We start from the raw sequence: 14,036 nt of genomic DNA, 5'->3' as shown, positions 1-14,036 counted from the left end.
ATAAACCAGCACAGAGAGCAGGTGCAAATAAATGCCGCTTTTGCCAAGCATAAAGGAAACCCCGCCTCACAGGTAAAAGAGGCAATCACCTTTAGATACAGACATTGAGTGTCAACTCAAAAACGTGCATGCTTGTTAGCTGGACCAGCCTGTAAAATGTTTTTTTTTTATTATTATTTTTTTATGTAATATGAGCTAAGAAAAAATAAGCACTATTTATGATAGCATTGCCTTAGCTGATTTGAAATATGTCCTTTGATCGTAATCTTAACCAATCATTTCAAATTTTGGTCTTTCACTATTTGAGAAGATAAGAGCTACACTTTTATGGCAATTGGATCCATAAAAAAATAGCTGCTGAGTTCCCAAGATGGCCAGCAAGTATATTTCCAGTTAAAAATGACATATATATATATATATAGTGTTAAAAACATCCCTACATTTAAAAATCACCATAGGTAATTATCAAACATACCCATTTAACCACAGGCAAATTTAAGAAACCATAAACTGACAAAACCAAAACGTAGTTTCTACGTCAAAACTGAAACAAGGTAAAAATTATTTAAAGTTTTGTGATTGCCCAGCCAAATGTGAATTATCAAGTTTTCACACTGTTTGAGCATAGTCGAGTAAAATGTGTCTATTACAGGACAGATTATAGTATCAAAGACTCAATTTCAGATTTAACCCAATTCTGTTGTGTCGATGTAGTGACACTAGGGCTCTCTCTTGAGAGCCTTGGTTACCTCTTATCTTTGAGAAAAGGCCAATGAGAATTGGCCAACAGATTTTGCATGCCCCTCCCCGGACATACGGGTATAAAAGGAGGGAATCGTGCATCTGTTCAGACAGATTATTTCTTCTGAGCTGAACGGTTATGTTGCAGGGAGCTGAGTAAAACCCACTGCTGTTCCACTCGCCTCTAAAGAGCATACCCTGTTGGAAATACAGTGCATTTCAGCGGCTTTTCTCTTCTTTTGCACGCCAGTGCAGACTACGCCCCTGAGCGCTTCGACAGCCCTCTAAAAGAATATATATTTCTCTAAAAAAGTAAACACACTGACATTGAACATCTTTTTAAAGATGCGTATTTTTCAAGATGCCCTTCTGTCTTTATGTCATTCCTGGATGCGGCTGTTACCTCCCCGTTTCTGATGGCCACAGGCGCTGCCTCTCGTGTCTCAGATCACACAGAGGCAGCGTTTTTGGATGGCTCATTTTCTCACTATGTGAACATGACCATGGCAATGTTGCGGTCTCCTTCCTCCGAGGGAAAGCCACTCTAGCCACCCCACATCAGACCGCTTCAGCTCTGGCCTCGGACTCGAGTCCCGAGATGGGCACTGCGTCATGGCACATACCGTGTGAACCTCAGCCCTTCCTGCCGTCACTTATTCAGTTATAATGTGTCCTAGACCAGGTATTCAGACATGTCATAGTTACCAACGACACCTCCCAGTTGGGCTGACTCCTGGATAGGGCCCCGGCTGGGTTGGCACATCAACTGCCTAGAGTTGCAGGCTGAATTTCTTGCCCTGCGCAGATTTCTGCAATTGATCTGCAGCAAGCAGGTGTTGATTCGCTAAGACAACACTAGAGCATATAAATAACCACGGCGGCTGAGGTCAAAGCACACCACTCATATCTCGGGCAACCTAAACACCACAGCGGAAGCGCTGTCACGTCAGGTAACACTCAGCGGAGAGTGGAGACTCCACCCTCAGGTAGTCTAGCTGATTTGGGCTTGGTTTGGCAGAGCACAGGTAGATCTGTCTGCCACCCGAGATTCAACCCATTGCCCACTCTGAAACTCTCTGACAGAAGACCCACTCGACACAGACACGCTGGCACACAGCTGGCCCCGTGGGCTGCGCAAATACACATTTTCCCCAGTGAGCCTACTTGCACAAGCCCTGTGCAAGGTCAGGGAGGTTGAGGAACAAGTAATTCTCGTGGCCCCCCACTGGCCCACTCGAGCTTGGCTTTCTGATCTCATGCTCCTCGTGACACCACCTCCCTGGCAAATTACCCTGAGGAAGGTCCTTCCTTCACAGGGACGGGGCACCATCTGGCATCTGCGTCTAGACCTCTGGAACCTTCACGTCTGGCCCTTGGATGGGATACGTAAGATCTAAATGGTCTACCACCAGCCATCGTAGACACCATCACTCAAGCCAGAGCTCCCTATACAAGGCATATTTATGCCCTAAAGTGGCGCTTATTCTCAAATTGGTGTTCTTCCCAATCTGAAGACCCACCGAGCTGCGCTGTCGGGTCAGTGCTCTCATTCCTGCAGGAGAGGCTGGAGGGACGGCTGTCCCCCTCCACCTTGAAGGTTTATGTAGCCGCCATAGCGGCTCACCACAATGCAGTGGACAGTAAGTCGTTAGGATAGCACAACCTGATAATCAGGTTCCTTAGAGGCGCCCAAAGGCTGAACCCTATTAGGCCATGCCTGTTCCCCTCATGGGATCTCTCTGTTGTTCTCTTGGGCCTTCGAGGAGCCCTGTTTGAGCCGCAAGACTCAGTCGGACTAAAGACCCTCTCCTTGAAGATGGCCCTCCTGATCATGCTCACTTCCATCAAGAGGGTTGGGGACCTGCAAGCGCTCTCTGTCAACGACACTTTCCTGGAGTTCGGCAGACACTCACATCATCCTGAGACCCCAGGTCTTGGGCTATGTGCCCAAGGTTCTTAAGCTCCCGTTCAGGGATCAGGTAGTAAACCTGCAAGTCCCAGGAGGAGGCAGACCTAGTCTTAGCATTGCTGTATCCGGTGCGTGCTTTGCGCACATATTTGGATCACACGCAGAGCTTTAGACACTCTGAGCAGCTCTTTGTCTGCTTTGGTGGACAGCAGAAAGGGAACGCTGTCTCCAAACAGAGGCTTGCCCGCTGGATCGTGGATGCCATTGAGTTGGCCTACCAGACCCAGGTCATGCCCACCCCCTTGCGGGTTCGAGCACACTCTACAAGAAGTGTGGCATCCTCGTGGGCACTTCAAAGGCTATGCTCCCAGGGTAGTTATGTCGCTTCCCTCCCTCAGTGATGTGGGGATCTATATGACGTCTCTTGGAGCGTTGGAGAAGGTTATGTGCAGTCTGATGCACTTGCTATTTTCGCATGCAACAGCTTGCTTGTACCTATATCAGCAGTCCACATAACACGTTCAGTGTTGTGGCGTTTTTAAATAGGGACCCTAGTGTCACTACATCGAAACAACATTGAGTGAGTGACAGAAGGGGACATCTCAGTTACTGTCATAACCTCCATTCCCTGATGGAGGGAACGAGACGTTGTGTCCCTCTTGCCCCACACTGGGATCTTCCTCTTACTTTCTCCTCAGCTCAAAACCTGTCTGAACAGACGCACGATTCCCTCCTTTTATACCCATATGTCCAGGGGAGTGACATGCAAATTCTGTTCGCCAATTCTCATTGGCCTTTTCTAAAAGATCCGAGGCTCTCAAGAGAGACCCCTAGTGTCACTACATTGACACAACGTCTTGTTCCCTCCATCAGGGAATGGAGGTTACGATAGTAACCGAGATGTTACTTCATTGTTTTAGCTTTCTAGGGCAGTACACTGTAAAATATCTTTTTGTAAACTAAACAATTTAATGTAGTAACATCTAAACTACTATAAAAATGTGATTTAATCAGACTACATCTACCTGTCAAATGTAACACATGCCATTCTTATAGGTTAGATCAAATAGAGATAGATCCTTAAGGTAACAACTGCACTCAAAAAAATATTTTAGCCTTTTTTCAAGATGTATCCATTTCAATTAAATAACAAATTTCCATCTAATTGAACTGCCTAATCTTTAACAAAATAAAATTTACAAATCTTAAAAAATGCAAGTTTTATTTATTCGACTATTCAATTCAATTTGATGGAAATTTGTTATTAAATTGAAATGGATACATCTTCAAAATAGGCTAAAATATTTTTTTGAGTGTGCAAGTTACCAAGTTTTTCAGTGTATGAGGCCAGGTAAGAAAATAACCATGAACATCTGACATGGAATCGCATGAATTTACCTCCTAGTGTCATCCCTGCCTCAAAGCACTTCTTCAGACGACAAGATGGACAGTTCTTCCTCCTTAGTTTATCAATGGTGCAGTCATTCCTGCTAGCGCAGAGATACTTCTGCTTCCCTACAAGAAGAAAGAGACAGCTTTTAGAGGCTTTAACTTACCTTTTTTGGCACCCAAAGCAAAGCTCCAGCATGCACAGAACTGGACACATCACATTTACACTGTGACAAAACATAGTGTAAACTAAAACAGGAGAAAACACACATGCAGAATGCTCCAACTAGAAGGAGCTTTTAACGTGACAAGCCATTCAGATTGGTCACAGCACTCACTCTGGGCACCCTAGGACAGCCAAATGAAAAGTGCAGAGTGATTTGAAATGTGGCTCTGCATCGTGGGCATCTATGTGTGTGTATCTTAATCAGTCAAACAGAGCCACTGCTGAAAGAATCTACACAACTGCAGTCAGGTCTAATGTAAAATCACAATGAGATCTAACAGACAGCGACTGTTAGACCTACACACAAATACAAACAAAATCTATAACAAAATCTATAACAATGGTATAACCAAACCAACAACAAATTGAACAACAAAAACAATGCAATTCCAAAACAACAAAACCAATCCAATCCAATCCACCATAGTAATCAGATCATGAAATAATAATGAGTTGGATCAAACAACTTTGAATATTCACTAAATTACTGCATGACACCATGACAATTTGATTTTTCCCAAAGCCAACCAATACAGTAGCTGGCTGGTAGGTAGCTTTGCAGTGTGTAAATCTCACTCCCCTGGCCTCAGGAGGCACACTAGCGACTGACGCTAGAGACTGTAGCCTCCCCCTAAGTGTGCCAAGCTGGAGACGCCAGTACGAATTTGAGCATGGCCGGTTACACTTGCATGCAATTTTTTCAAGCTTATCAAAAATCCATTCTCTAACTTACAGATTTCACCACACTTATTCAGACAGGATAATAAAGAGGCCAAGACAAATTTTTCTTTTAGTATATTTTCCCTCACTCTCTCTCTCTCTGTCTCTAGTAACAACTGTTGGAACGCTAAGTAAAACAGTGTGTTATTTCTGTATTTGATTAAATTGAAGTTCATGGTTGGCTGTGGAGCAAAACCTTTAAACTCTCCCCTTAACTTTGATAAATGTGTTTTTCCAGAATTTCTTTGGGTGTTCAAAGGAAAAAGGGCATCAGTTCATCAGAATTGTCTATAGTTCTCTAAAGTTGTATGCAATTTTCTGTAAAAAGTATTTATTTGCATAATGAACTTGGGTTTACATTGCAAATCATTATTAAACTTTGCCCAATTGTATACTTATGGACAAAAGCACAATAAATGTAACAATGCTACTTTGAATATCAGGTGGTCATCAATACTATGCACATCAATTTGTATATTTATTTATCTATAGGCAGAATTTGAAGAGACACAAAAATAAATGTAAAATCTGTGGTCACCTAAAAGCTAAGTGTTTGAGTTCCACTGATTGCTAATTTTTTTATAGCAAACCTTGACAAATCGTACAGCCAAGTTTGCATATTCTAGGATGGTAGGTGTTAGATTTCCATTTCTTTTGGTGTGCATAATGGGGAAAGAATGTGTCAATAATTTGTGTACATTTAGGACTACAGTGTAGTCTACAAAGTGTGGCGTTATACAAAATGTAGCTATTCCCTCTTTTGTCTCTCTTTTTAACTTTATTCCTACATTTCCAAAACAAACAGTGTCTATATACTGTATGATGTACCAATTTGTGCTATTTTAAAAGATGCTATTAAAAACAATAAAAGCTGTGCTGGACACATGGTCAAAGGTTTTAATGTGGACTTAATGACAGTTTATAGCTGTAATTAAAAGCCTTAATAAAAGTGAATACAGTCCTCACATATGGCGAATATATTTTGCTTGTGTAATACACTCCAAAGCCTAAAGTTTGTTATAATGGGTGCGTGAGTGTTACCCTCAGCAGCTCTCTTAAAGAAGACTTTGCAGCTTCCGCAAGTAAGGGCTCCGTAGTGACATCCAGATGCTTCGTCAGAGCAGATTAGGCATGTCCTTTGTGGTGGAAGGAAAAACTCCATTGGGAAAATGTCACTCCTCCCTCCATCAAACCTAAAAGTAAAAACCCAGCATGAACTAATTGCACAACAAAACACTGACAAAGTCCACTGGCATAAATGTTATGTTCTCTATTATAAATATGGAATCTGTTTTTCCAACTATAATGTCAGTTATAAAGAAAAAATAAATCATGAGGACCATTATCAGTCCTTTGACGAGACCATATACACCAGAAAAAGAAAAAACGCACACAAGCACAGATATAAATGAGTAATTGGTGTTGGTACATTTTGATGACTGAATGGAATGAAAATACAGTTGCTTGCGGATTAAGTTTTCCATCATTGTCCACTGTCCGGCTGCAAAATTGCAAATGCTATTTGCACGTCCATCCCTTAGTTATAACAGTGAGACCTGGTATGTGTGTGTCAGAGGCCAAATAATGGTGGTAAGTAGAGGTGACATTATCCTAATGCAAGTGCCATGGTCTGTAATGAAGGGAAATAACTGCTTTATTCCTGCAGGATGGATGGACCGATTTTTGGTTAAAGAGAGATATTCAGTGTCATTATTCTGTTCTGATGATGGCACCCAATTCTATCACCACACACACACACTGATGAAGGCAAAGTGAATGAAATGACTAAGATTAGAAGAAGTGCATATTTCTGATTTTATCTTGGCAGTCTAGCTCAGGTGGTCAAACATAGGACGATGTAATAGCACACTTTGGAGATAGAAAGTTTTTTTTTTTTTCTTTGAAATTTTACTAACTGTAGAGAGCTTAGACCCAACATTGTACAATTAAAAAAAAATAAAAAAATTAAATATCATTGTCACCTAATTTTTTTCTTAATTTTCCAAAACTGACAAGAGACATGATTAATGATTGCTGCCAATTCTGTCTATAATAGTCTATAAACATTTAACAATCAGTGAGTCTGAGAACAGACTCAAATTCTCAGATGGATGGATGGATAGATTTTCATACAGTAAGTTTATATCTCAATATTTATGTATTTGCTTATTGTCAAAAGTTTCAATTTAACTAATTGTGGTGGATTGTCATTTGCAATGCTTAGGATTAGTAATTAATTCCCTCATATTAAAATGTGCACAATCTTTCACTTTTGTCCTTTTTATCAGGTTTTCAAATTGTATCAAATCAAAAGCTGTAATGTGATTAATCTCAAAGCCAGCTGTATTGGTTTGAGGCTTAGAACTGAAGAATTGAAAAGAAAAATACTTCCAGAACCAATACAGCTGAAAAAGTAGGCAGTCACTGTTATGTTCTATTGATCAGTCCCACCAGAATTTTGCGGACTAAAATGACTGAATTTTTTTTTGCTTTGCAGTGAAACTCACAAATCGTCATTGTATAACTCTTGATTGTGTGAAATGCAATTACATGAAAATAGTTTAGTTCACAATAACTGAATATGCAGTTAGCAAGCAAAAAAAAAAAAAAAAAAGAAGAAGAAAAAAAAGAATTACACCCAAAAATACCACACATTTAGGTGAAACCTGTGGGTATTGGAAGACCCTTAATCATTTTTGTATTAAACTTTTCTGCCTCAGACAATGCAAGAAAACATAACATAATTTCTTCACTGTAAACCATAGATATTCCTTTATAATAAATGTTATTAACATTAACAGACATTATTACATTCTATATAGCTTAATAGATTATTAAAACTGCAGCACTGCATATTTCCACCATTGAAATCTGCTGCTCGAAAGAACCCGGAGGCACGGTTTCCTGCGGTGTGAAGTTGAATCTATAAATATTTTCAGGTCCTACTGTGGTGAAGCCTGGCATACTGGAGTAACAGGTGCAATACTATGGCACAGGTGCTAGCGTGTTAGAATTAGCATTAGCCCATGTAAACATTACAAATTACACATAATCGAATGCATCTTTCAATTATCATCGAGTTGTTATATCAGCTTCTTGTACTGATTTCATGTGGATTCCATTCATAGAATGAAGCAAAAAGCATAATATTTCTTGAATGTGCAGCCTGAGTCCAGAGCCAGATCCAGAACTGTTCAATAAACCAATACAAATACAAGCGATAGCTTGGAAAATATTGATAAACCATACATATTCTTAATCATCTATTCATGACATCTTTCATCAGACTAAACATAATTTTTTCCCTTTACACAGAGTTTATATGTGTAGATCAGAAATCTGTTCTGCTCTGATGTGATGCACTTTTTATCTTCATGTCCATATTTGGATAATTTCTGCGCTGCAGCGGCTTTTGGCTTCATGGTTGAATGGATAACATTCTATATTTAACAGACAACCACGGATTTCAAGATTATACGTGACACGTATCATATCGTATGCAGTAAATGTAAACATGTATAAACAAAGTGACGGATTGCACGCCGTCGGTACAGTGAGCATCAACAGTTTAACAAGATTTCCAGTTTAACATGAATTTGAGTTCATTTGAAATTTTCATACATTTAACTTTTATACTTTTGATTTGCTTTTGTTTGATTCTTTGTGACTTTGTTGAATCTCAAACCATTATGTTATTGTTATTATGCACAAGTATGCTGAGTCTAATAAACTGTTTCGTTTTGCTTTAAGTGTATTTTAAGTTTGCCAAGCTAAAACTAAAACAAACTAAAAATATATAAAAACGAAATAGAAATGTGCTTACAAAATAAACACTAAACTAAAACTAACAAAATCATTAATTAAACTAACTGAAACTAAACTGAAAATTTGCATATTTGAAAACAATATGTAAAAAAATGGTAGCCTGCCATTATTACCTTAAGTAACTATTTCTACCTATTATGGTTATGGTTATGGTTATGATCTAACCATTTAAAATAGTTTTGTTGGTGTAACGTAATTTATTCAGGTTGATTCAGTGGCGTTAACATTTTCTGACTTTAGTTTAGATGTTACCATATGAAGCACATTATTTGGATAAACATTTTAGTGCTGTCCACATATTGTGCAGCTAATATAGCATAGATTGCTGTGGTGGAATTCTGTATATTTTCTATGTTTGTATTTTAGGTGTTAGTCCTTGCATATTGTGATCTTCCCAGCATGCACAGCTGACATGAATAAATGCACATTACAAGATTACACAGATTTACAGTTCTCTTAGTTTGCTGCTTTAATTTGCAAAGTTCTTATGTTGTTGTGACGTTGTGATTACGCTAAGTAGTTTATTAGCTTTTTTCCTGAGTGTTAACATTATTGTGTTTTGTGTATGTCCACTGATGATAAACAAGTATACAAGCCTCAAACCTTTTATTTGTGTGTGTGTGTGTTGTGTGTGTGTGTGTGTGTGTGTGTGTGTGTGTGTGTGTGTGTGTGTGTGTGTGTGTGTGTAAGCCATAGTTGTTTTCTAGTGGTGTGATGATTTACTCATCTCATGATTCAATTTGGTTCACGATACTAAACTCACGGTTCAGTTCACAATTCTTTAAGCCTGAATCAATAAAAGTTAAGATAGATTTTTATTATTACTTTAAAGACACATGCAAAACAGTTCCTTTCCTTTAAATGTAAGCTAAATGTACCATTCTTAAAAGTTCTAAATGATCCATCGGAGATGTAGTGGGACTAAAAAATGACACCAAATGTAAGTATAAGCTAATAATTCTGCTTCCTGAAAATACAGAATTATGTTATTATTATGATGCATTTACACACTGTCACTGATTACATATATTTAAAATATTTTACATTAAAATGTTATTTTTCTAAAATAAAATTGTCTCTGATTAAATCTAAACATTATTTTCAAAATACATATTTAATGGAAGTAAATGCTTAACCGGTTAAATAATAATAATAATTACTGATTAAATCAAATCAGACATAACATTTGACATTAGATTTATCTTTCCCCATAGCATAATTATACATAATATTCAGCATTTTACAGTATATAGTAGATTAATATGTCACATCATTAAACCTCTTTAAACATATTTTTTTTTTCTCGCACAGTCAGAGCAGATCACTCTTGCACTGCAAACCGACATTCAATCCCTAGACTAAAAAGGCAAATCTCTCTCCCACAACATGGTTTTCCTTGTATTACATTCGCTTACATGGTTTAAGTTTCAGTTTTCGCAGTTTAAGTGTGACCGAAAACCGTCCTATCTCCACAATGCACATCATGCCACAATAAACTGTTGCATCTCTATAGCTTTCCTGAGTAGGTTTGCATGATATACTGTAGTCTCCTTTATCCAGGTTTATACTCGATGCAACTGCTTGTTCACAGGGGTTCACGTGCACACATGATGTCATTGCAGCAGTTGTCTGGCCTCCGCAAAGCTCTGTTTTGTTTCATGTCGTGCTTATGCACATTTTTTGCAACAGATCAAAATTGAAGTCTTTTTTTACTATCAATATCCACTTTCCCATTCTTTAACAGTCTGAAATTGAAAGTAAAGATTGATAGACAGTGATTAAACCACAGGAGTTTTATGGATTACTTTTATGTGGCCTTTATGTAATTTTTGGAGCTTCAACTTTTTGGTCACTATTCACTTGCATTTAAGACCAACAGAGCTGAGATTTTTCGTAAATTATTCTCTAAAAAGCATTGTTTGTGTTCAGCAGAAGAAAGAAAGTCATACACATCTGGGATGGCATGAGGGTGAGTAAATTATGAGAGAATTTTAATTTTTAGGTGTACTATCCCTTTAAGATTTATAAGCTTAGAAAAAATACATTTTACTTTTATTTAGACTTGAGTGAGCTAATAGCTAACCGCTGCATCGGAGAGCTCATCATGAGTCACGGATGAGCTCATCATGAGTCCCGCCTTCGGGCCAGCACGCCCAGACTGAGGCTGACGCCCAGATGTCCGACATGCTTGTACAGGCCGCCACCAGCTTGAGGCTGGACTGGAACCCTCTGTCCTCCCCACACCCATTACGGCTGGATGATTGGTTCCTGGGGTCTGCGCGCCGCTCACAGCCACGCCCCCCAGTCCCTTTTTTCCCAGAAGTGCATGATGAGCTGATGACGGCATGGAGAGCACCCCTTTCTGCTCGTCACAAAGCCCCTCGCTCAAAAACTCTCACTACCCTCGACACCGAAGCGGCCCACGAGTACACGGCAATTCCTCAGGTGGATAGGGCGGTTGCGTTCCACCTATGCCCCCGAGAACGCCACCACCTGGTGGGGTTGCCCTGTGCTCCCCTCCAAGGCCTGTAGGACAACGTCGTCATTGACCGCCAAAGCCTACAGCGCCACCGGACAGGCCGCCCTGCATGCCATGGCCCTTCTGCCAGGCCAAAGCTCTTAAAGAGCTGCACGAGTGTAGTCCTGATCCCGACGTGCTACAGAAACTGCGCTCAATGACCGACCTCGCCCTCAGGGCCACGAAGGCCACAGCGCAGTCAATCGGGCAGACGATGGCCACTCTCGTGGTTCAGGAACGTCATCTTTTGCTGAACTTGTCGAGATGCGCGAGACGGACAAGACACGCTTCCTCGACGTGCCGGTCTCCCAGTTCGGCCTCTTCAGCGACACCGTCGAGGACTTTGCCCAGCAGTTCTCCGCGGTGAAGAAGCAGACGGAGGCCATTTCACATATCCTGCCTCGCCGCAACCCTGCCGCCACAGGCTAAGCCCCGTCTGCTCGCCGAGGGCGTCCTCTTTCGGCTAAGAAACGTGCTGCTCAGCCTCAACCTGGGCACAGCTCTCGGCCCCCGCGTCGAGCACCCCACAGGAAGCGCAAGCCCCCCGTCTCACGGACCCCCTCGAGGACCCGGAAGGCTCCCAGGCACTCCTGAGACGATCGACCCAGAGACCGAGAGGTTCGCTCCAGAGCTGGTAAGAAGACCAGGAGAATCCTTGTTTGAGTTTATTTCATTTGCCGCACCCCTCAAAAAGCGGGGCTGCGGAACCCACATTCTCAATAAAAGAGCTATTTCCTTTGTCTCTGGGTCACCTGGCCCGCAAATGCCATTCTCACGGCACTCTGCCGCCAGACCTCAACAGTCCCCTGGACGTGGACCCCCCGCCTCCAGCCAAGCCACGACTGTCCCTCGGCCAGCCGGTTCTGACGAGTCTAGAGGACGCCGTCGCTGGACCTCCTCCTCAGTCACTAACCCGCCCACTGCTGGGTGTGCAGAGAAAGGTAAGTGCTTCGAGTCTTTTCTCAGCACCAGAGCCTCTGGTCGCACTTTCGCTTCCCGACGCCGTACTACCTGCTCCACCCTGCTGCTCCGCCCAGCCGGGTACGTAAAAAATAATCGTCCCTTTAGTGCCCCTAGCACGGAGCTTGGATGCGTGGCTTTCACTTCCCAACACGTCTCGCTGGCTGGCCAGGACCATCCGACTCGGTTACAATATTCAGTTTGCCAGGCCCCCGCCCCCCTTCGTGGGCGTCCGCTTTTCCGCAGTACATGGCGAACATGCAAAGTCCCTGCATGCAGAAATCGCGACCCTTTTGTTCAAAGACGAGATAGAGCCTGTTCCTCACACTGAGATGAAGAAGGGTCTCTACAGCCCTTACTTCATCTTACCCAATAAAGGCTTACGACCGATCTTGGACTTGCGAGTTTTCAACCTGGCCTTACACAAACTCCCGTTCAAAATACTCATGCAGAAACATATTTTAACTAGCGTCCGGCATCTAGATTGGTTCACAGCGGTAGACTTGAAGGATGCTTACTTCCACGTCCCAATACTGCCTCGACATTGACCCTTTCTACGGTTCGCGTTCGACGGCCAGGCATATCAGTACAAGGTCCTCCCCTTCAGCATGTCCCCTCGCGTCTTTACGATGGTCGCAAAGGCAGCCCTTGCCCCGCTCCGAGAAGTATTATTTGCATACTCAACTACCTCGACGACTGGCTCAACCTGGCCCACTCCCGAGAGTTACTATGCACCCACCGGGACCAGGTGCTCAGGTACCTCAGCCATTTAGGGCTTCAGGTCAACTGGGAAAAGAGCAAGCTCACCCCGGTTCAGAGTATCTCTTTTCTCGGCATGGAGTTAGACTCAGTCTCAATGTCAGTGCGCCTCACCAACGAGCGCGCACAGTCAGTGATGCCACCTTAAGGCCAGGCACAACGGTCCCTTTAAAACTTTTCCAGAAGCTCCTGGGACATATGGCATCCTCCGCGGCGGTCGCGCCGCTGGGGTTGAAGCATATGAGACCGCTTCAGCGGTCTTCAGGGACGAGCATGGGGCCACGGCACGCACCGTGTGATGGAAAACACCTCTTCATCAAATCAGACAGCACCACCGCGGTGGCATACATAAATCACCAAGGCGGCGTGCGCTCCCGCCACATGTCACAACTCACCCGTAGTCTCGGCGTGCCACTCACATCCTCAATGTGCCCAGTGGAGAGTGGAGGCTTCACCCCCAGTCGGTCCAGCTGATTTGGGAACGGTTCGGCAAGGCTCAGGTAGACCTGTTCGCCTCCCGAGAAACTGCCCACTGCCCACTCTGGTATGCCCAAACAGAGGCTCTCCTCGGGGCAGACGCACTGGCACACAGCTGGCCTGAGGGGCTGCGCAAGTACACATGTCCCCCAGTGAGCCTTCTTGCACAGATGCTATACAAGTTCAGGGAGGATGAGGAACAAGTCACTCTAGTGGCTCCCTACTGGCCCACTCGGGCTTTGTTCTCAGACCTCGTACTCTTCGCCATAGCCCCTCCCTGGTAAATTCACCTGAGGAAAGACTTCTTTCTCAGGGACGGAGCACGCTCTGGCATCTGCATCCAGACCTCTGGAAACTCCATGTCTGGCCCTGGATGGGATGCAGAAGATCTAGCTGATCTACCACCTGCTGTTGTAGACACGATCAACCAAGCCAGAGCCCCTTCTACCAGGCAACTTTATGCCCTGAAGTTGCGTTTGTTCACGAATTGGTGTTCTTCCCGGGCTGAAGAC

At 42.8% G+C, this 14,036-nt stretch overlaps 1 protein-coding gene across 1 annotated transcript in view; it reads right to left on the bottom strand.

Annotated features, from left to right (window-relative positions):
• Nucleotides 1-14,036, bottom strand: part of LOC127640503 (androgen receptor-like) — a 131,725-nt gene that overhangs the window by 83,659 nt on the left and 34,030 nt on the right. The window contains exons 2-3 of the mRNA XM_052123106.1: nucleotides 6,027-6,178; nucleotides 4,049-4,165 (exon numbers count right to left, since the gene is read on the bottom strand). Of these exons, the coding sequence (XP_051979066.1) occupies nucleotides 4,049-4,165; nucleotides 6,027-6,178 (269 nt within the window). The remainder of the gene's footprint in view (nucleotides 1-4,048; nucleotides 4,166-6,026; nucleotides 6,179-14,036) is intronic.

The sequence above is a fragment of the Xyrauchen texanus genome, chromosome 4 (genome assembly GCF_025860055.1).
Source record: "Xyrauchen texanus isolate HMW12.3.18 chromosome 4, RBS_HiC_50CHRs, whole genome shotgun sequence".
NCBI classification, from domain to species: Eukaryota; Metazoa; Chordata; class Actinopteri; order Cypriniformes; family Catostomidae; genus Xyrauchen; species Xyrauchen texanus.
The sequence above is the reverse complement of the archived record's forward strand: the minus strand, read 5'-3'. Positions and strand labels throughout refer to the sequence as shown.